Source organism: Pteronotus mesoamericanus, unplaced genomic scaffold (assembly GCF_021234165.1).
Source record: "Pteronotus mesoamericanus isolate MK-2021 breed Mesoamerican mustached bat unplaced genomic scaffold, CSHL_Meso_final scaffold_31, whole genome shotgun sequence".
Classification (NCBI taxonomy): Eukaryota; Metazoa; Chordata; class Mammalia; order Chiroptera; family Mormoopidae; genus Pteronotus; species Pteronotus mesoamericanus.
Genome location: NW_026555312.1, coordinates 34,077,723 through 34,102,054, shown reverse-complemented (window position 1 = coordinate 34,102,054; position 24,332 = coordinate 34,077,723). Strand labels below are relative to the sequence as shown.

Below are 24,332 nucleotides of genomic sequence, written 5' to 3'. Positions count from 1 at the left end.
TTACCAATAGTGCATGAAGGTTTCCTTTTCTCCACATCCTCACCAACGCTTGTTTTTTGTTGATTTATTGATGATAGCCATTCTGGCAGGTGTGAAGTGATATCTTATTGTGGTTTTAATTTGCATCTTTCTGATGGCTAGTGATGTTGAGCCTCTTCTCATATGTCTGTTGGTCATCTGTATATTCTCCTTAGAGAAGTGTCTATTCATGTCCTCTGTCCATTTTTTAATCAGATTGTTTGTCTTTTTGGTGTTAAGTTGCGTGAGTTCCTGATATATCTTGGATATTAACCCCCATTGGATGCATCATTTATTAGATTGTCTTTTCATTTTGTTGATGAGTTCCTTGCTATGAAAAAAAGTTTTAGTTTGATGTAGTCCCACTTGTTTATTTTTTCTTTTGTTTTCCTTGTCCCAGAAGATACATCCAAAAAACATATTACTAACGAGTAATGTCAAAGAATTTACTGCCAATGTTTTCTTCTAGGGGTTTTATGGTTTCAGGTCTTACATTTAAGGCCTTAATCCAGCAGTCCCCAACCTTTTTGGCACCAGGTACTGGTTTCTTAAAAGACAGTTTTTTCCATGGACTAGGGTTGGGAGGAGGTGGCTTTATAGCCTGCCATCAGATGCACCTTAATTGTCACTTGCCACTCACTAATTGAGTTTTGATATGACTCTGCAAGCAATTGATTTATTATGGTCTCTGTGTAGTCCAACCTCTCTGCTAATGATAATCTGTATTTGCACCTGCTCCCCAGTGCTAGCATCACCACATCAGCTCCGCCTCAGATCATCAGGCATTAGACGCTCATAAGGAGCGTGCAACCTAGATCCCTCCTATGTGCAGTTCACAGTAGGGTTCGTGCTCCTACAAGAATCTAATGCCACTGCTGATCTAACAGGAGGCGGAGCTCACATGGTAATGCAAGTGATGTGGGGGATAGCTGTAAATACAGATGATGCTTTGCTTGTTTGTCCACCACTCACCTACTGCTGCGAGGCCCAGTTTCTAACAGGGTAGGGGACCTCTGCTTTAATCCATTTTTAATTTATTCTCATATTTGGTATGGTCCAGCTACATTTGTTTTCGTTTTTGTTTTTGCAAGTATCTGTCCAGTTTTCTCAACACAGTTCTGGTAATATCTTTAATCACCTGCTGGCCTGACAACCTGTGAGCTTTGCTAAGACAGAAGAGATATTTGCCCCTTTTGTAGCTTCAATGCCTGGCATGAAGTCTCTACACAGGGGCTCTCAGATGCATGAGTGGATGGATGGGTACTCTTGAGTTGAACAAAATGGGGTTTTGAAGCCCATCTCTTCTGCAGCTTCTCACTATTTAGAAAGCACCTTCTGTCTGAAGGCATAATAGACAGGTTGTTGGTATATAAATATTGTATATTTTGTGTAAAGCCAGTTGAACATACCTTTGATCTTATGAACTTTCACAGGGAAAGGGGATTCACAGTAGCTACTGGCACCTTTTGTGGCCAAAGATCACCAAGGAAACTGACTCTCATACAGGGGAAAGCCTGGAGAGGAAGGCAATGAATGAAGACCCACGTATGAGTCTTTCTCATGTAATAGAGGCTCAAGGGCTAAATCTGTTGGTTGAAACTTGCAAAGCCCCAATGGTGAGAAGTAGATCCTGCAGCCCCCTTTATGACCCTCCTCTTTCCCCGCTGGTATTGAGAGATTTTCATTCCTTAGCATGAACACATTCTGTGGATACTGTTCTTCCATGTCCCTGCTTTTGGGGCCATTTTCCTTAATAATGTCCTGCTGGTGCTTTGTTAAGCTTTTGGCACAGATGTGATTTTTTGGTCCCAACTCTTGGTCCAGAGAGGTGAGAGCAGGAACTGGAGGCTTGTCCTCACATTACAGACCCAGAGCAGAGCCAGCAAGCTTTTGTCAGCAAAGGGCCAGATAGTAAATGTATGAGGCTTTGTGAGCCATGTGGTCTTTGTCACAGCAGCTGAGCTCAGCCCTTGTGGGTAGAAGCAGGCAGAGACAATAGTAAATGGGTAGGTGTGGCTGGGTGCTAATAAAACTTTATGTACAAAAGCAGGAGGCAGCAATGGCCTGCATTTGATCTTCAGGTGAGTCTGTTCACTCCTGAGCCAACCATGGGACTAAGTGAGGGACCTGTTCACATAGACCTGAGGAGAGCAGCCCAGAAGTTCCAGAGTCAAATTATCTGTGAGCCAATCTGGAGTTCTTGCAGGGACTAGAATGGGCAGTGGGCAGAACTCAAGGTGAATGGAGGCCTCCTTGCAGTCTCCATCAGGCGGCCAGCCAGCTTTCCTGAGGGCTGAAGAAAGAACTGTGCAGATTATGCCAGCAAGGAGCATGGCCCTCCCACTCCGAGGACAGACCATCACGTCAGCCTCCCCAGCCTTTGTCCTCCAAGTGGCCAGCATGCACTCGCCCAGCTGAGGCAGCTCCCCCACCCCCAGCCTCACAAATCCATGCCCCCTCCCCCACCCTCTGGCCCTGCCAGCTGTTTAAGTTTCTTTTGAATCCAAGCAGAAGAATCAGGCCATAAAATTTTTTTATTCTGAAGTTTTCTTCGGAAAGCACATTCATGGGATTCTAATTTACATTCTATGTTATGGAGTGGTGGTGTGATGAAGAAAATATGTTCATTTAACTGTCCTTTGGGCTGATGACAGTTTTTTTTGGACTCGTATTAAAAATTAAACCGGGGAGATGTTTTTTTCTCAGAGTCTTAGTCTGTGTCACTGTGTTGAGGAAAGCAAATTGAAGCCCTGTACAGCTCGCCAACCCACAGTCCCCCTTTTGCCTCGTATTAATCCCAGCAGGAAAGTAAAATGTCCTGGTTCCCAGCTATTGCTTAGGGGCCCCATTAAAATGCAGCGGCAGAATCTCCAGCCTCTGGTAACAGCCTGACAATGTAGAATCAGAGGTCCGTGGCCATAGCACTCCAGCCAGAAACTGAAGCTGGTTTCCAAACTGAGGCTGGGATATTCCAAAGAGGCATGGAGGCATGCAGGTCGCTGCACAAAATGATGGCCAGGCTCTCACTGACTACCTGGACCAGGGCTATGTGAGCCCACGCAGTCTCATGGTTCTGTCTCCTATAGGTAGGGAAAGGAGGCCTAGAAGGCAAGCAGCTAGACCAGTGCATGTACTTGGAGGACAGGAGGCATGGGGCACCAGGGAACAGCATTACTGAGCTGCCAGACTTGCTTTCCCTCTGTTTGCTGGCACCATGGGAGTTTCATTTAATGAGGGCATTACCTCTGACCCGTGACCTGAAGAGCTGACCCCTTGTGTGTATTTGGCTTGTGTTAAAAGGTTGTGGGCTGTTTTTGAACATTAGGGCCAATGGGATTGCTGGAGCCATCCATTCTGTGGGGTCGCTACTCTGAGGACTGAGGCCCCAGCATCCTGGCGTTATTGGCTGGTTTCCCCAGAGTGTACTCACCTGCCTGGGCTGAACCAAGTGTGGGTCCTTTATAGGGTCATCTGAAACGAAAGTGATGTGAACTTGCCTTCCCATAGGCAAATGCCTTCCTATGCTGGACCAACGATAACTTCATCTGCCCAGGCTGGGCTGTGCTTTGAGACAAGTAATCTCAAGAGACAGGAAAATATCTTCTTTGAGTCTTTTTTCCCAATTATTTTTATCCAGAAGAGCTAGAGCCCCTTCTCCTATCTTTTTTACCTCTGCCTGAGTTATCTCACTTCTGTCAGGCTTCATCAATCCCTTAAGACCCAGAATCATTTAAAATTAAGCTATTAAAAATCAAAACAGTGTTAGCAATGTGATTCTGTGGCTCCTGTGGGGGCCCAGGGCCCAGAAAGTCCCATCCAGTATGGTCGGAGCTGGAGGGCAAGGCACAAGAAGCCCTGGTGTTGCATTAAATCAATTTTAAAGTGGACTTTTCTTGTCCCTTATGTTCTGGGAGTGATTCATTAAGGGTTAAAGGCACTCCAAACAGCATGGTGCTGACTTGGAAGCCTGTGGATGAATTGTGCTTACAACTTTCTAATCAAAATCATTTAAAAGAGAGTTGTGTTTTGTTCTGTGACACCTGCCAGGAGTTAGTAGGGCTCCACTGCCTCTCAGGGCACTTTAGAAGGTCCCAAGATCCCATAGGCTACCTTCTGCTCAGCTGTCACTGGGGTTATCCCCTCCACTTACCAGCACCAGCAACATTGCTTGTCACAGGAGGGTTGATAGAAATCCCTGTCTACATCAGGAAGTCACACTTTATCTTCCCTCTGGCTTTGCCCTATACTATGCAGGGCCACATGAGACCACCACACTCAGCCCAGTGTCAGTTTTAGATATTCTGCATTTTGACTTTCAGGAAAAAATTGTTTTCACAAGTGTGACCTCTCTTGTCTTGTCCTTTCCAGTTTTAAGTAATAGCTTGCCGTGAAATCCTACCTATTTCCTCTCTACTATTCGTCATATCATATTTCATCTGAGGGCCGGGTTTCCAGCAGAGCTGACAGCATGCTTCTGCCTGCGGCTTTCTGTAGGTGCCTGGCTGTTTCAGGGCAGCCTTCTGACTGCTCTTGCTATCCATGTGCCTGGGTAACACCCTCCTCTGCCCCAGTCTTTCCTGACCCTCCTTTTACCTTGCCATGTGGACTGTTCTTTGTGTTGCTCACCCAGCGGAGTTGGCAGATGCTGGCAAAGATGGGTTCTTGAGCCTTAATGCCTCATGCTGTGGCCCAGTTCACAATCTCAGCCAGCCTTCTCCCTCTGCCCAACAGACAGAAATCAATCTCCTCTGTCTCTCCTGGCCACCGACATTCTTGCCTCCTACTGAATTATGACTTGAGTGGCTCTAGGACATTGGGAGATAGAGACCCCATGCAGTCTCAGCAAGACTCAAAACTCCCTGTCTCAGGTCATTGGTGCTTTGCATCTGTGGTGCTGGTTCAGGCTGGTTTGGCTATTTCAGGAAAGTTGATTTGGATAGCAGGCATGTGGACAAAAGTGGAGTCATGGTTCTAAGGTTTGTCTAAACCAGTCATCTTGTGTGCCCAGCTAACCACCCTCTGCCTGCACGCTGCTGTAACAATCACCTGGGCTTGGCCAGCAGAATGGCTGATCCTCAGGGCCACCCATGCTGTCCTGTCCACTGTTGGCATCCCCCTCAAAAACGGCATGTGTGGAATCTAGGAAAACACAGGATTATTCGCAATCAATGCTTGATCTTAAAACAGGTCTCAAACAATTTAACCCTCTTATTCTTTTTATTACTTTGACCATGTATCAGAAAATAGTTGTTGCTTGTTGATATGAAAATGATGAAAAATTTGAACATGTAGATTTTTTAAAAATTATCTTATTCTAACTCCCCTAAATACCAGTGTTATCATTTGGTATGTAAATTTCCAGACTGTTTCCCATTGAAATACATGCATCTTTTAAAAATGAGGCAGGCCTATAAACCCATTTCTCTAACCACATTTCCATTTGATACTCTTCACACAGCCCTCTATGCCACTCAGTATAAATTTCCTTCATGGCTATGTGGTGTGTGTGGTGTCATTCGCCATTGAGCCTTCTACTGTGGGATATTTGGGCTGCTTCAGTAGTTCAAGTTTTCCATATTGTAAATAGTGATGCAGTGAAATCCTTATCTGAACCTCCATTCTTCTTTGTTCAGATATTTTAGGATTCATTTTTAATAAGAATTGCCAGCCCCAGTAAGTGTTCTGTACATGTCTGCATCCTCAGATTGAAGGGCTCCTTCTGGTCTTCATATTACTTGACTTTCCGCAGCATTCATCATGGTTGACAACTGCTTGCCCTTGAAAACTGTTGCTCCCCTGGACCCAGAGAAACCAATTCTTCTCTCTTTTTTTTTTTTTTTGTCCCCTTTCCCAATTCCTCTGCCATGTTGGTGGTCCACAGGCTGAGTCTCAGGAAACCTGCTCTCCTTTCTCCACACTTTCTCTCAGGCCATTTCATTCACCTCCCATCCTGGCTTAAGTAATTATAGCCAGCATTTATTGAGGGCTTAAATTAATTCATCCCATTTAATATTCCAACTAATATAGAAGATGAGAGCCTTTATGACCCCATTTTCTTATCTCTCAAGCATATCTATCTATCCTTTATTAATTTCCAAAATTTTGTGAACCATTGATTCACATATTTTACCTGGTTTTTCCATTGTTTTAGGTGGGAGGTTAAATCCAGTCCCTGTTGCTACATTGTAGTTGAGAGTAGAAGCCCATGACTCCCGTCATAAACATGAGAAAGCTGAGGCTCCATGACATTATTTGTCCAAGGTCATGGTGACCATGGCTTGGCACACTTGAGAGCTAAGGCCTTAACTGTGAGGCTTCATTGCTGTGCAGATAGGATATATGCTGATGATCCCCAAATCTCTACTTCCATGACAATGCCTTCCTCTCAACTAACCTCACCTTCACCATCTCCAGATATATCGAACTCAAGATGTCCAGCACTGGTGACCTCCCTCAGCTCTCACACTCCCTGTCTCTTCAGATAGCATCTCCATCTGTCCAGTTCCTAAGGCCAGAAACTGGGCTCATTCTCTCTTGTGCCCTTCATCTCAGGACTGCACTGGGCCTGTGGGTAGAGGAAGGAATAATGGGCTCCCGAATATGCCCATGTCCTTATCCCCAGAAGTTATGAATATGTCACTTCACTTTGCAAAATACACAGGGAAACTGAGATGGAGAGTTTATTCTGGAGTATCCAGTGGTCCCAGTATAACCACAAGGATCTTTATAAGAAGGAGGCAAGAGGTTCAGAGTCAACAAGAAGATGAGATGATGGAAGCAGAGGTTAGGTTGCAGAGATATTTGAAGATGATACATTGCTGTCTTTCAAGATGGAAGAAGAGGCCACGAGCCAAGGAATGGAGGATCCCATAGGAGCTGAATGAGGCAAGGCATGGATTATGCCTTAGGGACTCCAGAAGGAACATCCTTCTGCCAACACGTTTGTTTGGGACTTCTGACTTTCAGAACTGTCAGGTAGTGTAGCTGTATTGTTTTAAGTCACTGAGTTTGTTGTAATCTGTTATAGCAGCCTTAAGAAACTCATACAAATGGCATGATAAATAAGCACATAGCCTCAAGCCTCGGACTGCCTGAGTTCAAGCCCAGCCTTGTCCATGTACTGGCTGTATGAATGTGAGCCATTCACCTAACTTCTCTGTGCCTCAGTTTCCTCATTTTATAAAGTGCTGATTAAAAAAATATATAGGCTTCTTTGAGGATTAAATTCATTATACCAGATGAAATGGTGATGAGCTCTGGATGAGGGGGAGTGGTCATTATTATTACTGCTATTATTGTTCTTACCCACAATCTATACATGTAAAGACCCTCTCCTTCTCCATCCCCATGCCTCTGACCCAGACCTTCCTCAGTGCTTCCTAATGAGTCTCCCTGTGAGTTATGGGTCTTTAGCTTTCTCCTGCCAGCCTTCCAGGGCATCTCTTTGCCCTCAAGGTGAAGACGAGAACCTCAGTGGCTCAGGAGTCCTTGCACAGACTGGCACTGCACCATTCTGAGCACCTTCCCTCATGGCTCACTCTTCCTTTTTTTCAGTTTCTTCAAACTTGTGGAGCTTGCCTTTGCCAACCCTTGCTGAGCAGACTACTCTGCTTCTCCTTCGCCTATCCTGACCCTTACCATCTCACCTAACAGGCCCACCCCTGCTCACAGAAGCCCTCTCTGGCCATACCCCAGGTGAGGTCCTTATTGTGTATTCCTGCAGCCCTGCTCTTTCTGAGACCCCTATGTTTATAATGACATGTCTAATGCTCATCCTCCATGAGTGCAAGCCCCACACTGAGATCAGAGGCTGTGTCTGTGCCCCAGGTGGCCCCCACAATCAGGAGGTCAACTGATGTCAGCGAGGACCTAAAGCATGCCCCATGCAGGCAGAACAACCCTACAACTCAACCGACCATCACATTACTTGCTTATGTGAAGAGCCGAGTGCGGCCTTTCTTATCAACTCACTGACCAGTTCTGACCTTGCTTAGCTAAAGAACTCCACACTGGAGGTGCTCGTGGACCTCTGCTGACCACCTCCAGGGTGATGTCACACCTGCCCCACTCCTGTTTGAGTGAGTGAAGGGCCCTAACATCTTGTCCACGCCATTCTCCAGAGACCATTCAAGGAGAGCTGTGGGAAACCAGCACTAGGGGTCTTGTCCATAATACAGGAGAGGAAGTCTGGAACCAGGTGCCCATACCTGTGGCAGTCGCCTTCCTTTCTGTACTGGTCCTCTATGGAGGATGGTTCCTGGACAGCTACGGTGAACTCGGCCAGCAACCACCTTGAAGGGAAACAGCCCCAAGTTTTGGGAGGGAATGCCTTCTAGTCTCTATCCTCCATCCTAGAATGCACAGGTGTGATGAGTAGATGGAAGTTCCCCGAATTTATCAGCAGAAGGAGTGTCCTACCTTTTAGCCCAGCTCCCACACAGCATCCCAGAAAATGGCATCTGTGCATCAGCCACAGGGATGAGATTTGTGAAGAGGCTGCCTTTGGAAATCAGCACTTTCTTTAACAGATGTTGGAGCTTGGAATGGGAAGTCCTTGGAGACTTTCAGGCATCTTGGAGAAATGAGGGAAGTTAATGCTGTGTTGCATATATTCATTCCACCAGGTACTTTGTTGTTTAAACAAGAAGAAATAGAATTTATAGCTTCTTAGAGGTCACAGATATGCTGTGTTTTCTGGCACCTTTCATGATCCCGGTGGAGGAGAGAGGTCAACCACCTAGGGAGGGTTGGGAGGTTGCCTTAGCATGTGGAGCTTATCAGCTAAGCAAGGTCAGAACAGGTCAGAGTTGAGTTGTACTAATTCCCTAGGGGCTGCTGTAACAGTACCACAAACTGGGTGGCTCAAAGCAACAGGGAGTTATCCTCAGTTCTGGAAGATAGAAGTCTTAAATCAAGGTGCTGGCAGGATTGGTTGCTTCTGGAGGCTGAGGGAGAATCTGGCCCAGGCCCCTCTCCCAGCTTCTGGTGGTTGCTGCAGTCCTTGGAGTTCCTTGGCCTATGGATGCATCACAACAATCTATGCCTCTATCTTCATATAGCTTTTCTTCCTCTGTGGGTGTCTCTGTTCTCCTTTTCTTTCTCTTATAGGGACACTTGTCATTGGATTTGGGGCACATTCTAATCAAAGATAATCTAATTTTAGGATCATAAGGTCAACTTCACAGGCACCAGGGGCTATAACTTGGATGTATCTTTTGGGGACACAGTTCAATTCATTGTGCCATCTGAACAGGAAGATGGGTGCTGCCCTGGGGAATGACGGGCTGGATGGGCAAACTGGGTACTGAGGAGATTTGCAGACAATGTGTCCCTCATGACCTGGATCTCCAGGGATCTCTGTGCAGGAATTGACTCGGCCAGATGATCACACAGCCCAGATCTCTCTGCTTGGCCCCTAACCACTCCCCTCAACCAGTTTAGCATGAACCTGATGTTATTGAAGCAGCCTGAAGCAGACTTCTCTTCAGTCATCTCCCTGTGTAACGAGCCCTTGAAGCTTTGAGCCCCTCAGGGTCTGAGGTGGAGACACTGTCTTTCAGTCCTATTGCACTACAGCATGTCCTTCTGTTCACAGTCAAAGGACCAATTTTCTGTAGAGATTAATCTTCAGTTTCTAGAAATGCAGTTTTTAAATGAGTCCAGGCTTTGTAGCATGAAAGGTTTTATCTGGATTTTCTTTTTGCAAACACAAGAATAATCGATTCAAGTTCTAAGAATAAAAATGGGCTTCCAGAAACTGCTTTCTTTTATGTTAAGCATAGCGTGGTGCTGATTAACCCAGATGCAAACTACAGAGAGGTGTTCTGATCAGCTGCTCCAGGGGGGCTCTTGAAAGAGGCCTTGGGCCTTGTGTCATGGGCCACCAAGTTCTCTCCAATGTATTGGAAAAACATTATTAAAAACCCAGGCAAGTAGCCCTGAGAGGAGAGCAAATGTCTCTGGATTCCAACTTGACTTTGTCTTTCTCTTCCCTGGGTAGAAGCCTCCTGTCAACTCACTGTTTCCTCTTGTCTGTTTGCAGGACTCTTCCCCGGCTGGATCCAACCCAGCGGCTGAGCATCAGGGCACAGCTCCCAAAGCCCAGCTGCCCCTCAACATGTGAGCTGCTGTTATGTTTTGGGGTCCCATGCCTTCTGTATCTCTCTCCCCTCAGTGCTAGCTTGTAAATGTATGGTTTCTATAGGGCTGTGTAATTTGTTACCGGTTGGTCAGTTGGGTTATGTTCCTCTAATACTACTGCTGATGGGAAAGTGCAGAAAAATCTAGCAGGTTTTTAAATGTCATTGTCCCTAGGACATTTATCATAAGCAGAGAGGTTACTCAAAGTATTTGATGACACAGGCACTAGCCAATCAGGAAAGGACCAGCCATAGCACAGAGAACACCTCATGAGTTGCTGAGACTTTGGGGCTAAGGGCCCTGGCATTGGAAGGATGCCAGAGCAGTGGATAGTCATGGAACCTTCTTGGTGCCTAGTTAGCAACTGTTCAGAAGTAGCTCAGTATCTTGACAACCGTAACTGCCATACTCATGCATGGCAGCTGTGAACCACAGCCAAATGTAACCCAATGAATCACTGCTAGAAGTGACATGCTTGTCTTGTTTAGAAAATCTGCTTTTTGTAAATTACAGTTCTTAAAAGATACATGCAGTTTTAAATTCCCTACTTAAATAGTGTTCTGAGAATTAGACTGCCTTGTACTCTTTTATTTGACAATGAGTCAGTTACTTGAATGAATGTTTTAAGGTAGAGAATATGAATTTTGTAAATAATATGAAGTGGAAAGTTCCATAGATACCATGCAGGTCAGATGAGCACTTAGAATCTGTTGTTGCAGAACAGAATGTATTTCAAGCAAAATACCTTTTGAAAGAGCAACTTGTCAAGCTCCAAAATGTTTTCTAGAAGTAGCTTGACTATCCTGACACATGCTCTCTACATTTTTAAGCCTAGTGGAAACATTGGCCTTTATCTGGTAGTTGGATAGGAAATCACAGAGCATGCCCCCCTTTCTCTGCCCACTCTGCTGTGATAATTCATTACCACATCCAACAAAGCAAAAGGAAATTGAGACTTACCTATTTTCAAACTAGCTTCCTGAGTGGGGAAGACAGATTATACACTACCTTCTAGGTGTCTTTAGGTTGAAATTCAAGTTTTCGCCAGCAATGGACAGAAGAGCCTATCTTCTGACTAGGTACCCTGGATAAGCTTCAATGGCTTCCCCTAAGCTGGAGGTCGAGGAAGCACATGGGGGAGGATGGTTGTGATGGTCTTGCTCTTCAGAACTGGATGCAGGACCTTCCCCTGAATATATAGACCTTCATCCCCAGGAGACCCTTGGGCCCTAATGTACTTCCCCAAATGATAGGCAGGACTCTGTGCCCTCTACAAGGACAAGGCCTAGGAGTTTCAGTTTTAAATCCCAAAATGAATACCCAGTACACAGGCTCTCAACAATGTCTACTTGTTAAATGAGAGCCACAGCCTTAACCCTCCTCAGTGCAGAGGACTCCAGGTGTTGGTCCAGAGTCCATAGTACAACAAATCTGCCACTCAAGAAGGCTGCTCTGTCTTTGAGACCCAAATGGTAATTCAGCTCCAAGAATATCATTCCCCAAGGGATGTGAATATATCCTGGAAGTCTCAACCATGCACAGACCTTCCATATCATTCAGGTTTTCAAATTTGATGCAGAGTATGGATAGACCTCTTTTCCTACCCCACTCTGCCATTGGGGTCCCCATCTTTCTGCTCTCTCCTCTGTCTCACCTCTGGAGCATGGCTGTCCTTATTTGGGTTGAGATTTTCATTTGGGTAATAGAAGGGAGACTTCCATGTCAAATAGAGTCCTTCAAAGGATAAATGTTCGGGCAGGAATGTATCCTGGTCACAGTGATCATCTGAGTAGCAGATGAGTCATGACTAGCATGCCTGTGACTGGCTTTGTAAGTTCAATGTATGCTTTCCATGGCTGTTCATACGGAGTACCAGGCACAATGGTGCGTAATATCACATACATTACAGCATTACATACAATTCACTTTGAGAACATGACCTTTGAAATCACATTTTTTATTTTATTCTTAGGGTGAATAAGATCCAGTTGACCTCATTAGTTTATCAAGTAAAGGATTAGTTAGGCTGACCACTCATTTATTCTTTTTAGCTCCAAGTTAGTGGTCCATGCCACTACCTATAACGGGCATGCAGGGTAGGAGTATGGTTGCTCATTATCTCGCTGTTCTTCCCAAAACAGTACTAGTAGCCATGTTCAAAGGTAGTCTGAGATTGAGCATGAGAAGTGCTGCCTTCACAGAAACAAGTCCAGCAGCAAGTGTGTTGCAGTGGGCCAGGGAGTCTCCAATAGGTCTGTTTTCAGTAATCCTCATTAATGCATTGATTTGCCTTCTGAGGGTCAAGTTGTGTGCTTTGAAATGTGAACCTGTATGATCAAAAGGCCTGATCACTCAGGTCAGCTGTTGGTTGAAAGGTGTCTTTACTTCCTTCTTCAGGCATATAAAAAGTTTGCATGGGTACCAATTTTCTAAGGCTTTGATTGCCCTGAAATAAAAGAGAGGGTCTCAGTTTGCCCATCCAGGAGCCGATGCCCTCCCTTCTTACTTTCTCAGCTTGAGGAGGCTACCTGGAATCAATTTCCTGGCCCTTGAGCTTGTCTGCCCTTTATCCACTTGTCTTGCAGTACTTCCTGGGGGCAGAAATGTATGTCTTGGTCCTGTAGGCCATGCTCTGGGCCAGAGCCCCTGTGGATGGTATAGGGTTCAGTAGAGAACACCACTTGGGCTGAGGGTGAATTCTTACCTCCACTTTTCTGTGCATTTCTCAGAGCCAGTGAGGGGAGCAAAGGACCTGAGAGGACATGAAAAGAAAGTAGCTCTCGTCCTGACCCCACCCCCATTAGTCATGAGGGTCAAAAGGTTGCCCAGCCACCTTCTAATGACCATGTTCTGTGATTTGGGAAGGGGACTGGTGACTTGACCATGCCTCACACAGGAAAGGGGTCACTAGTGCCACAAATCCATAACACAGAGGCTGGTTCTGCACTTCAGTCTGCAATGGACTTGATTAGTGTGAGCTCAGTACATTAGGACCCAGTAACAAAAGTCTCTGCCAAGACTGAGGGCAAGGACCCAAGGGGTGAGCCCACAATCCAGCCTTCTTTGACAACACTGGCCTTGTGGTAAGCATATTCAGAGTCATGGTACCTGCCCTATCACAGCCCTGGTATGCTGATCACCTTCAGGAAGAGACCATGATAAGGCCACAGGCAGGTAGGGAGTGGAGAAGAATGCATGTGGGAAGAGCAGAAAAACCACCTCAAGCAGAGTGAAGATCCTGGCAGGCAGAAGTTGGAGACTTGTACAGGTGCCAGTAGGGGCAATGGCAGTGGACAGAAAGCCAGCCTCCGGCCCTGCAGGTGGTGGCGGGCCCTTGGCAGCACCAGTGTTATCTAAATCAGGTTTTCTGGAAGCAGACCTGAGGCTAATGCTTGTGGAGAACTGCTGTGAGGAGTCATGCCTGTGAGGGAGCAAGCTGCTGAGCTGTGGATAAAAGGAAGCCCCCTGATCCTCAGGGAACTCTGGAGCACAGATGGCACTTCAGCTTCCCCAACTGAGGAGAGCCAGTGTGGGCTTCAGGCAGCCCTTGGAAGGAAACTTCCCATTGAGGGACACTGCCACCAGCCATCAGCAACCCTGGGCCCCCTCTGGGGGACAGAGCTGTGGCCCTTGAGCAGGGACCTGGGCCAAGCATCACCAGACCCAGCACAGAGGTGGGTCTTCTGCTTCAGAATGCAGCAGAAATCTCTGGGGGGCTGTTCAAACACAGATTTCTGGGCTTTACCCCTGTAGCACTCGGATGAGGTCCCAGAATATACATCTCTAAAAAGTTCCCAGGAGATGCTAACCCTCAGGCAGGTTTCCCTGGAGCTGACCTTGGAGCCATGCCATCCTCTGTTCCTTCCTTCTCTGGGCTCCTGACATTGTATTACCCCTAGGAGAACCTCATCTGGACTAGAACTGGCTGTGTGTGGGTTCCTGGGAAATCAGGACCAACAGAAAGACTGGATTAGGGGAAGGCCACTCCATGGTCACACAACAGTTCCCTAAATACTCCTTTGTTCTATCCCTCTGAGCATCTGCCCTCAGCCCCATCTCAGCACCTCATCAACTCGCAGCTCTCCCCGCTCTGCTGCCACCTCCTTCAGAGGACTTACCTGGCCTGCTGAACATAGGCAGTACCCCCTCCCAGGCCCTGGGCATCCATGTAGACCCTGACATGACACCTATGCTGTCTGTCTCCCTCTCCCCTGAGCAGATGCTCCCAGGGCAGACTCCCACCTAGTTGCACCTGGCTGTCACTTGGCGGGCATCTATTGAATTGAACAATCATGAGTGGGCACATCTTGCTAACTTGGGCTGTGTGGCTCTGGTAACCAGAAAAACAGGAGCAGAATTCTCCACAGGAGTAGTGGAAATAATCTTTTCCCAAAAACACAAGCAAGCCATCAAAGAAGGTAGAAAGGGTACAAAAATAAGAAGGGCACTAAGCTTTTAATTCTCTCCTTGATTAAAGTAGAAGGGAAATCTGTCGACAAGTAACAACAGCAAATGAAGGTCTTGCAAATGAGTTAGTAATATGGGTGAGTTACTGCAGTGCGTGGAGGTGTCCAACAAGCTGCTTATAAAAACAAGGAGTGCAAGATGCCTAAACGGGTGGTCCCAGCTGCTGCGTGTGTCCAGTGTGTGCAGGTCTGACCAAGGGTGGAGGGGGGAAGCATGCGGTCTGGCTGTTCCTCTCCTGACTCATGCTCAGGGTTGTTGCTGCCCAGGGGAAGAGGAGGCATCTTTTTCTAACTGACACAAAAGCCCTATAGAGGCTTTCGGCGGTGGGAAAGAAGGCTCTCTGAACCAAATTCACCTACTATTCCCTTAAATAAGGGATTTTTAACACGAATCAGTGTGTGTGAATCCACAGAGGTGAATTCTGGGCCTGGAGGGGCAGCATTCATCAAGCCTTATACCAGATCTGCAGCCATCATGTGCAGAAAAATGACCCAGCAGGTCCATCTGCTGTTGATTTCTATCCGAGGCATCCAAAGGAAAAATAAGAAGGGGCAGAGGTTTTTCAAGGTGAAGTCATATTTATTTATGTTCCAGTTCCCCAGCAACACACACCTAGAGGCTGAACTTAAAATATTGAGACCAGAGCAGGGATTACTCATTTACAGAACAAATTAAAATAAAGATGAAAAGAGGAAGCGCATCAATGGCCTGGTGCACCTTGATGCAGCATTGCTCATACAGTGGGCCATGTGGACTCCCACCTTCAGAACACAGTTTCACGTGAGCCAAACTTAGCCTGGCCTCCAGCCTCTCCCATAGCTTCTCATGGTGCTCTGCCTGGTCCTTGGGGCCACAGAACTCAGCCTGCCTCTAACTCATTCTATGAACACAGATTCTCAGTCTTTTTTTAGCCTCAGGTTCCTCAGCTGTGAAATAGGGGGACTGACCCAGCCTTAGCCTTAGAGTTCATGTGGAATTTACGTGAGAATGTGTGAAAGGTTGGTACATGGCAAATGCCAGTTTTCTGCACTTCTGCCCCTGTCCTCCCTCAGCCTGTGGCCCATGGCACCCCTGATGGGGGTAGAGCTCTGCATGACTGTCTTCAATGCCCTCAGAGAGCAACTCCTTATAACAAAGGTAAAATCAGAGTTTTTGATTCTGATGACTTTGAGACCTATGTTTTGAAGTGTGTGTTGTCCCTCAGGAATAATGGCATCCTTGGAAATGACTCCTGTCTGAACCGCTCATTGTTAAGCACCTGAGGGGTGTCTATATGACTGGGCATCTAATTAATAGAATAGCTGACATTGCAAGAGAAATGGCAACTTCTCCCTGTTATAAATGTAGATTTCCCATGTGAAGAGGCATGGTTGAGTATGAGAGCTAAATCTGTTTCTTCGCAAACCAGCCTCAGAGCCACACCATCTCAGCAGACTCAATGCAGGATGTACCCTGGGAAGCCAGGAGGGAGGAGCACCCCTGCTCTGCAGCAGCATGGCCCCACTCAGTCCAAGTCAGACAGGTCAAGCAGTGGAGGTTTAGCCAAGTTCACCTCTTGGTTGCCCATTTCCTGCTTTTATTGTTTCATTAGCAACCCTGTCTGTGTTTATGTAAAATAAAAATGGAATTTTGAAAGAAGGCTTTTTTGACTTAATGGTCTTAATCAGGATGACTTAGGGCTGACAATCTAAAGAATCATCTTTTTTTCTTTTGCTGGGGAAGGATGGAAACTCCTTTTATGCAGAGAAGTGAATGTAAAGTTTTGTCCCATTGAATGGCATGGGAACCCTAAAATATTGGGTAAAAGACAATCAACTCCTTCTGAAAACACAACTTCAGTGATTTGATGGCCACTCTCCCAGGATCTCAACTTGACTGTCCAACAGCTCAGATGTTTCCTGGGTATTTATCACAATAGCTAGCACTTGCTTTATTTCTTAAATCTGGATTGTGAATTCCCTGCTGTAGAATTTAGATGCTAGTGGACACTGAGCCAAGTATGGGTAGTGGTGAGACCTGGTCCTCAGGCTGCTGAGCCAACATGGCCTCATACAGTACTCTCATCAGCAAAAGCCTGTCCTCTCTCTAGCAGCGACAGCTCCTTATTCCATAGCTTCACACTCCACTAGCAGGTGGACAGTGCAGTTGGCCCATTGCAGTCATCCAGGTCCCAGAGGCTGCTGAAGAGGCAAAGAAAGAGTCACCAAGTCACGGACCCTTTCCTTGGGCACCCACATTGCCTTGGTCAGAAGGAGGCTTGACATCTGGGGCTGGTGTGGTATCTCTGCTTAAAGAAGCTTTTTCAACTCCACATTTCTCCCTACTCTTTCACTCACGTCTCATCCCTTTAGGTGTCTAAGTCGCTCCCTTCCCTTCCCTTCCCTTCCCCCTAGCTTGCCACCTTCACTGCTTTCTTCTCTCTGTGTTCCTCTAGTCCAGTTCAGCTTCCTTCTGGACAGTTGCTTGTTTTCTCTACCCTTCTTGTCCTTTCTTTCATCCTCTGCTTCTCCTTTTTATTTCTCCTCCTTCTGTTTTGGAGATGGTAGTCCTACAGCCCCATGCTGTCTGCATTTTCTTTTCTCCTTCCATAGCACTCCCCCCTGGCTGCCATCTCCAGACTGCCAACTTCCCACACTGATCTAAAGAAGAAGAGCCCAAAGCTGTGCATGCTGTGCTTATTTTTATATTCGGGGTCAGCTGGCAGACCTTGGGGTGGTATGAAAGTTTCTAGCACACGCGTGCGCGCGCGCGCGCACACACATACACACACACATTTTTATTGAGCAATCTTAATCTTAGTCTCAAAACCAAGGCCCCTATTTTATTTTTCCTTCAACAAATATTTATTGAGGACCTAATACATGCCAGACACTATTCTAGATACTGAGGATAGAGCAGTGAACAAAACAAATAAAAATCTCTACCCTTGTGGATCATACAATGTAGTTGGGGGTGAAGGGTAGGCAGAGAGATAAGAGATGAGAGGTCCAGACAGGGGGGAAAGGGAGGGCCAAGTCTTGAGTATATTATGTTTAGTATATTCAGGGAACACCTTGGACTAAGGCTTCCCTGAGCCAAGGTTTGCTGAGTACCCTCAGCTAGAGACATGTACTTGTTGCCCTTTTTTGGGGCTGGACTTGTTTTTCTCTGCACTGTCACTCAGCCCTTCTCAGGAGGTAGATGTGGCCACAGAGTAGAAAGTGGTCACCTCTTGCCTGAACCCTCACTAGGGACCAATGATTGGTCACAAGAGGACACAGCTGCTTAAAATTTCTCAGATCCCACAGGAATGTGGTGAGCAGTAAGAGAGGAAGTGCAAGGAATTTAAACTCTTCAACACAGCTCCCATCTTGAGGAGCTGAAAGAAGTCTTCAAGAATGCAGAGCTCTGGTGCAGAGGAAAGCTGAGCTGTACTGTGCTCTGTAATCTGAGGGAAGTACTCAGCAGCTGAGGGCCAGGAGGTAGGATGTGCAGAAGGCCCAGGGAGGCCCCCCTGGATGCTTTCTCCTGGGCCAGGAGGTGGAGGAGGGACCTGTGGAGCAGGCCACCAGGGGTCCTGTGTCCCTCTGTTCATCATTCTGGCCAGACTCTGAATAGGACCAGGAGTGAGCGCAATAGAACTGTGGACCTGAGCCTTGTTTAGAAGCCAGAGGATGAGGGCCCTGAGGGAACAACAGCAGCACATGATTGCCCACCCTGACCAAACAGATGTGATTGTTTTGGGGAGGTCTGTGTTGTGCGTATGCATACCCCAAGGAGACACTGTCCCCTGCTTTGCATTCTGCTGCTGCCACTGTATTCACTAGCCACAGAATCAGAAAGATTGTTCTCATACCATGACGACATAGAATGAGGCAAACTAAACCAGGGCTCATGCTTCAATTATATTTCCTTGAGAGCAGGCACAAAAAGTCTTGTGTCATTCTTACCAGTTTACAAGCCTCTCACAGATCCTCTCTCTTTTCCTCTTCTTTTCATCCTCTTTTTGTCTGAGCCTGAGCTGTGGGGATGTCTTGCCTCCTACCATGGGAGGCAGCCCTGAATCATAAAAGAACACCTGTACCTGCATCAGTGGAGTAAATGCAGCTTCCAGGTGACTTTTTTGTTTGTAATAATTCCCCTATCACCATCTGAGAGCTACCTGAGAGTCATCCAATATGAAAACAGAAAGGTTACATCCTGCGTCCTCTGTCACTTGAGCGTTGATGCAAAATGAAAGTCACTCTTCATGCCAAGACAAGCCAGGGGTCCTGTGATGGCTTGCTTTATCCTCCTTGAGCCCAGAGTCCTTCCTAATTGTCAGTGTTTGTCTTTTCAAACAGGAAGAAATCAAGATGTAAACCTTCCTGTCATTCTGTAGATGCCCTTAAGGGAAGGGGGTTTGAGGGGGCGGGAAACCTGTAAACAAAGAGAATAAACAACATCTTCATTGAATCAAAGAGAGGTAGGCGTGTAAGATTAGGATGTTGGAAAGGTACAGCAGATATTTTGTCTTATTTTACTTTAAGGTCAAAAAATTTTGACTCTTTATAGAGTTTTCATTCTGTTCTAGCAAGTTCTTCACAAGGCCTCTTAAACCCAGGATGCCTCCTTCTCATTTGAACCCTACAGTCATGTCACATTTTTTAATTCAGCTACTAAGAAGGCCCCTCTGGGGAAGGGAGAGTACCCTGGGGGGTTTGTGAGCTTCCTCGGTCTTCAGAGACCTGCTGCCTCCTTAAGCCCTGCGGGCTCATGGGCCCTACAAGGGGTCAACTAAAATCTTTGGTCTCTTATTGAACTGAAGCCCCTACCAACTTTCATGTCTGAATCCTGTGAGCAAAGACAGTTCCTGACACAGTTCTCACTATAAGCTCAAGACTAACCATATTACCCAGTCCCCGCAAATACCCTGTGAGGCTAGAGATTGAGAGGTATTTTACAAGAGGGATTTGCCTTGGTTCATGGGTGACTTAGAGGCCCAACTTCTAGGCCCCAAGCCAGGATTTTCACTACTAAGTTTTTTCTTTCCTTGTATTCAAATAAGCTTTAAAAAGTACAATTTAAATATTTAGTCATGGAACAGATATTGCAAGGAAGAATGCAATGAAAAATTTCTAATCAGACTATCTTTTCTTTAAAAAGAGCCTCTCAGGCCTCTTCCCACCCAGATTGATTGGAGAAGCTAGGACCAGGTTAGACTGAATCAGGAAAACCCATTCCAACTTGCTTAACTTGCTCTCCCTAAAAATCTTTAGGTTTTCCCTAAAGTTTTCTCTTTCCCAGAGCATCAGGCTATAGACAGTGAAGAGAATAGTAGATAAACAAAAAACAGTGGGTCCCAAAAACCTGGCCCCCCAGATCTGTTGTACTTCTGACACCCCTGCCCCAGGCCCTTAGATAGGTCATCCAGCCTCCTGAGCTGTAATATGGGAAAGGTGGTGCTGGCGCGCACCTGCCTGGGTGGTGCAGGGCTGTGGAGTGGCTGTGGGCTCTCAGGTCCCCGAGGTGGAACCCCACCCCTTCCCTGCTTGCATCTCCCTGACCTGGCTGTGCTGGGAATTCCCCCTTCCTCACCACTTCATTAGTTTATTTCAAAGAGCAGGTCACATGCTATATGTGCAAGGCCCCCAGAGGTACCAGCTACTCTTTCTAGCTTGGGTTCACCCAAAGAAGAGACCCTAAGTGCCCCTGGTGACACCCAATGGCCCGATGCCCACCCTGCCTGCCACTCTTTATCTCTGTCCCTGTTTCTTCTGCCTGCAGGTACCTGGCACTCTATGCCTACAAGCCCCAGAAGAATGATGAGCTGGAGCTGCACAAGGGTGAGCTGTATCACGTCCTTGAGAAGTGTCAGGATGGCTGGTTCAAGGGCACATCCCTGAGGTCTGGGCTGTCTGGGGTGTTTCCGGGGAACTACGTGACACCTGCTTCCAGGTGAGGTCGTAGTTAGTCGCTGCCTTCATACTCCCCTGCAGCTGTTGTCACTACCTGGATGTCATGCTGTGTCTGGGCCATCCATACACACAGTTCAGAAGGCAACCAGGACATGCTCTGCCTATGGGGTTCTACACTGTGAGCTGAGAGTCCCCCTGAACAGGAGTTGTATATGGCAAGCATTTCACCTTCTGAATTTGGTTCGCTTGTCTTTCCCTGAGCAGACACTGGCTGCTAGGGGAGAGGATGGAAACAAAATGAGCTGGAATCAGGGCAGCAACACTGAGGACAGAAAGTCACCAAGGAGAGTGAGATCAAGGCTGTGTATGCAGATGTATATGTGGGTACAGATGTTTGTGTGCTTGTGCACTGCATGAGCACAGTGGTGTGTGTGTGATCACACCGATCTGTCATGCATAAAACACGCACATACGCCTATATGCAAAGGAAAAATTATATACTCTCAAAAGGTAACAATTGTTGCTAAGTGGTAGCATTATAAATTAAAATTTTTTCTTGTGCTTCCTTGTGTTTTACAAATTTTGTTATATTATTTTTATAAAAACAGAGCAATTTTAAAAATTCACTAAAAATGTTATCCAGAGCTGTCTGAGAATTTTTCAATGAGACGAGGGGCCCGCTGCTTGATTTCGTTTCAGTCAGTCTCACTCATGGAAGCCCTTCATGGGTATAGTGCTGTGTCAACACTCTAGGACACACAGACTGAAGCCATGGCCCTTAGGTTGATTCTCTCTTTGAAACAAGATTTCTGTGAAAGAAATTTAATGACACTTAGACCTTGCATTGATGGCTAGACTGCTCCATCCTTCTCAAAGTACCCGAGGGACAGTGCTGGCCTGGAGGCGGGCTCATGCCTCACCTTACCCAACTACCTTTTCTGGGAATGCCCTTCATTTCTGAGCCCACTTTATTTACTTTTAAAAATGTCCTAGGGTAAAAATGAGTTCAGCAAGTAACAGATGTGCTAAAAAAAAGTCATGGTTTTGGCTGACCAGCTGACTGAGTTCTGTGGTGGAAGTGAATTTCAGGGCAGCGCTACGGGCTAATGCAGGAAGGTGTTAGCTTGGGTTGAACCCTTTTCTAGGAGGCTCTTTCTCAAAGCTGTTCTGCAGGACCCTGACTGGACACTGCAAGGGCTCTTTCCCATCTGAAGTCAGACCCACTGGCACCAACCTACGTGAAAAGACCCTCTGACTTTGCCCAGGAGCCACGGGCCTGGCAGTATCTGCTGTCTCTCATGTGTGGCTTCTGGCGTCTCATGACTGAGATCCCAAGAGGATAAAGGGGAGTTTACTGAGATCTGCTACAAATGGAAGACAGCTGAAGCTAACTCCCCTGGAGCTAAATCCCTAAAGCTTTCAAGAACTGATCTGCTGTGTTCTGCACCCCTATGGCCAGAACATGGATTGAGTGCAAATATGTGTAGTGCACAGGGTTAAAGTCCATTTTCCCTTTAAAAGTTTCTGTTTCTTAGACAGTCTAAACTGATTTCATTTAGAAACCCTGGGGTGAAAGGGCATGAGGGTCTGGCAAAAGTAATGCCTGCTTGATGTGGTTGGTTGGGTAATAACATGGGTGTAATAATTTATAGTTTTAATTTGAACATTTCACTTAAAATGCCACATGGTGTGCCTGAGTGTGTTACTGTTATGTTACAGAATCACATGCTTATGATTTTATAATTTAAAAAGGGGGCATTATTTATGCCAGACCCTGTACTTTTCTGGTATGAAACTGTAAGTTCCCTGACATCCCTCATTAGGACGTAGTTTGTCTGTGCCCCTTCCCAGAGGCTGGCAGAAGCAAGAAGGTGGCTGTGTCCAGAGGGAATAGGTATTTGCCACTACTTCCCACCATGTGCTAGATGTGCTGAAGCCTCGTGGGATGTAAATGAGTCATCTGTTCTTTCTGGATGTGTTTGGTGACACACAGCTGTTTGTTAGAATAAGTCAAAACAGTATCCCTAGTACAAAATATTATATTGATTGGAATCATTCTTCCGTTCTTAGGGTTTTTTTGTTTTTTGGGGGGGAGGGGTTGTTTCTGTTTTTTGTTTTGTTTGTTTGTTTATTTTTTGCTATTTCTTGAATATTCACATTGAGAGTTAGCCCCATGAAAGTTTTACAAATGGTGCCCTTTTCAGCCCTAGCTTTGGGCATTGTTTGCCTACAAGAGTTGTTTTGGCACTGTGTTAGGGTTTGTCTCTGGCACTGATGGCCTTCAATTCAGAGTTAGTCTGTAAGAGCAGGCCTTTATTAGTGGCCTGCGTAGTATGGTTTCATCTGCACTGTCCCCTGAATTCATTCTGTTTTATTTCCTCAGGGCTCCCTTAGGAGGGGCTGGGCCACCCTGGGATAATGCAGTTGGAGGGTCTCCACTGGTCAAAGGGATTGCCGCGGCCACCCACCCAGGTGGCGGAAGCCTGAGCAGCCCTGCCAGTGCCCTGAGACTAGCCTTTCCTCTCAGCACAACCCAGGCCCAGCACCAAGCAGCGTCTCCCTCAGTGGGCAGTTGTCTCTGGCACTCAGCCCAGCCAGTGGAGAGCCAAACTCAGAACACTGTCCCTGCAGGTATGTACCAGTCTTTCTGGGGCATCACTCTCTGGAAAATTTGACAAGGAGGTAGGATCTTGGGTACATAAGTCATAGAAACATTTTGGCCCAGGTCTCAAGCAGTTCATGACAGGAATGAGGTCAGGGTGGGAGGGGTGGCAAGTTGTGTTTGCTTATCATAATCGTCAACCTTTGATGATCCCCAGGAAATTTATTGGCTTATCTTATCCTGGCTGCTGAAATGGATTTGAGAATTTATGAATATTTATACATTTCATTGTAGCAAGAGGGCTGCATAGACTAATAAGATTAATAGTGGTGCTTTTGGACTCTTCCTTTGAGGCTATAAGGAGGCTGTGTGTTAGCCTCATACACTCTCCATGGCCCAGGCACTTAAGGGTTTCTAATTAGGCAGCACATCCTAAGTCAGGGCTGGTAATGAGACACAGATCCAATATATTTTCTGTCTGAGATGCTCTGAAACTGGAAGGAGTGATGGTTATTGATTGATCTTTCACCTTCATGCCACATTATCAATAGACAGGCTAACACAATTTAAATAAAAACTGTTTTGTTTCCAGTATGGTATGAAGTGAAAAAAAATTATAGGGTGGATCATATAGGCACAAAGAAGGTAAACACACCTTGTTTGGAAGCTTAGCATTGAGGCAATAAGAACTGCTGGAGCTTCACTAATGTGACACTCCTAGGAGCCTACACCAGTGACCATCTGAAACCACAGAGCCAACAGCATTGTCAGCATGCAGTGAAAGGAACCCAGAAGAGGAGGACATAGCTTATGATTATCTTGTATATCACAGAATTCCTTTTTGCACACTAACCTTATCCTCTCAGAAATCATCTCTCATCTTCTCAAAGTAAGGCTTAAAGGACAAAAAAAAAAAAAAAAAAGTGAACTCTCTGGAGAATTAAAATACACAGCTTTTTAGAATCTAGTTAACCAGAGACAACTGATCCATTAGAAGTACTCCAGAAAGCAGCCTCTCTAGGGTGAAAAGTCAAGATAGTACCTAGTGCAACAGGGACCATGTTTTCTTTTGAGGCACAAATGAGGTGGATGTCCACTCAGCACTCCTGCCCATTACTCTTTGGGGAAGGTGGCGTGTACGTTTCCCTGCTGATGCCAATCTGGGCTTACAGGTGGAAGCAGGAACTGCTGAGTCTTTGCAGGAACCCCAGAATGTGACATGAATCAGC

The 24,332-nt window shown here is 46.3% G+C and overlaps 1 protein-coding gene across 1 annotated transcript in view; it reads left to right on the top strand.

Moving 5' to 3' along the window:
- Nucleotides 1-24,332, top strand: part of SH3RF3 (SH3 domain containing ring finger 3) — a 171,863-nt gene that overhangs the window by 98,282 nt on the left and 49,249 nt on the right. Inside the window, exons 4-6 of the mRNA XM_054592010.1 lie at nucleotides 10,061-10,137; nucleotides 20,371-20,541; nucleotides 22,885-23,132. Of these exons, the coding sequence (XP_054447985.1) occupies nucleotides 10,061-10,137; nucleotides 20,371-20,541; nucleotides 22,885-23,132 (496 nt within the window). The remainder of the gene's footprint in view (nucleotides 1-10,060; nucleotides 10,138-20,370; nucleotides 20,542-22,884; nucleotides 23,133-24,332) is intronic.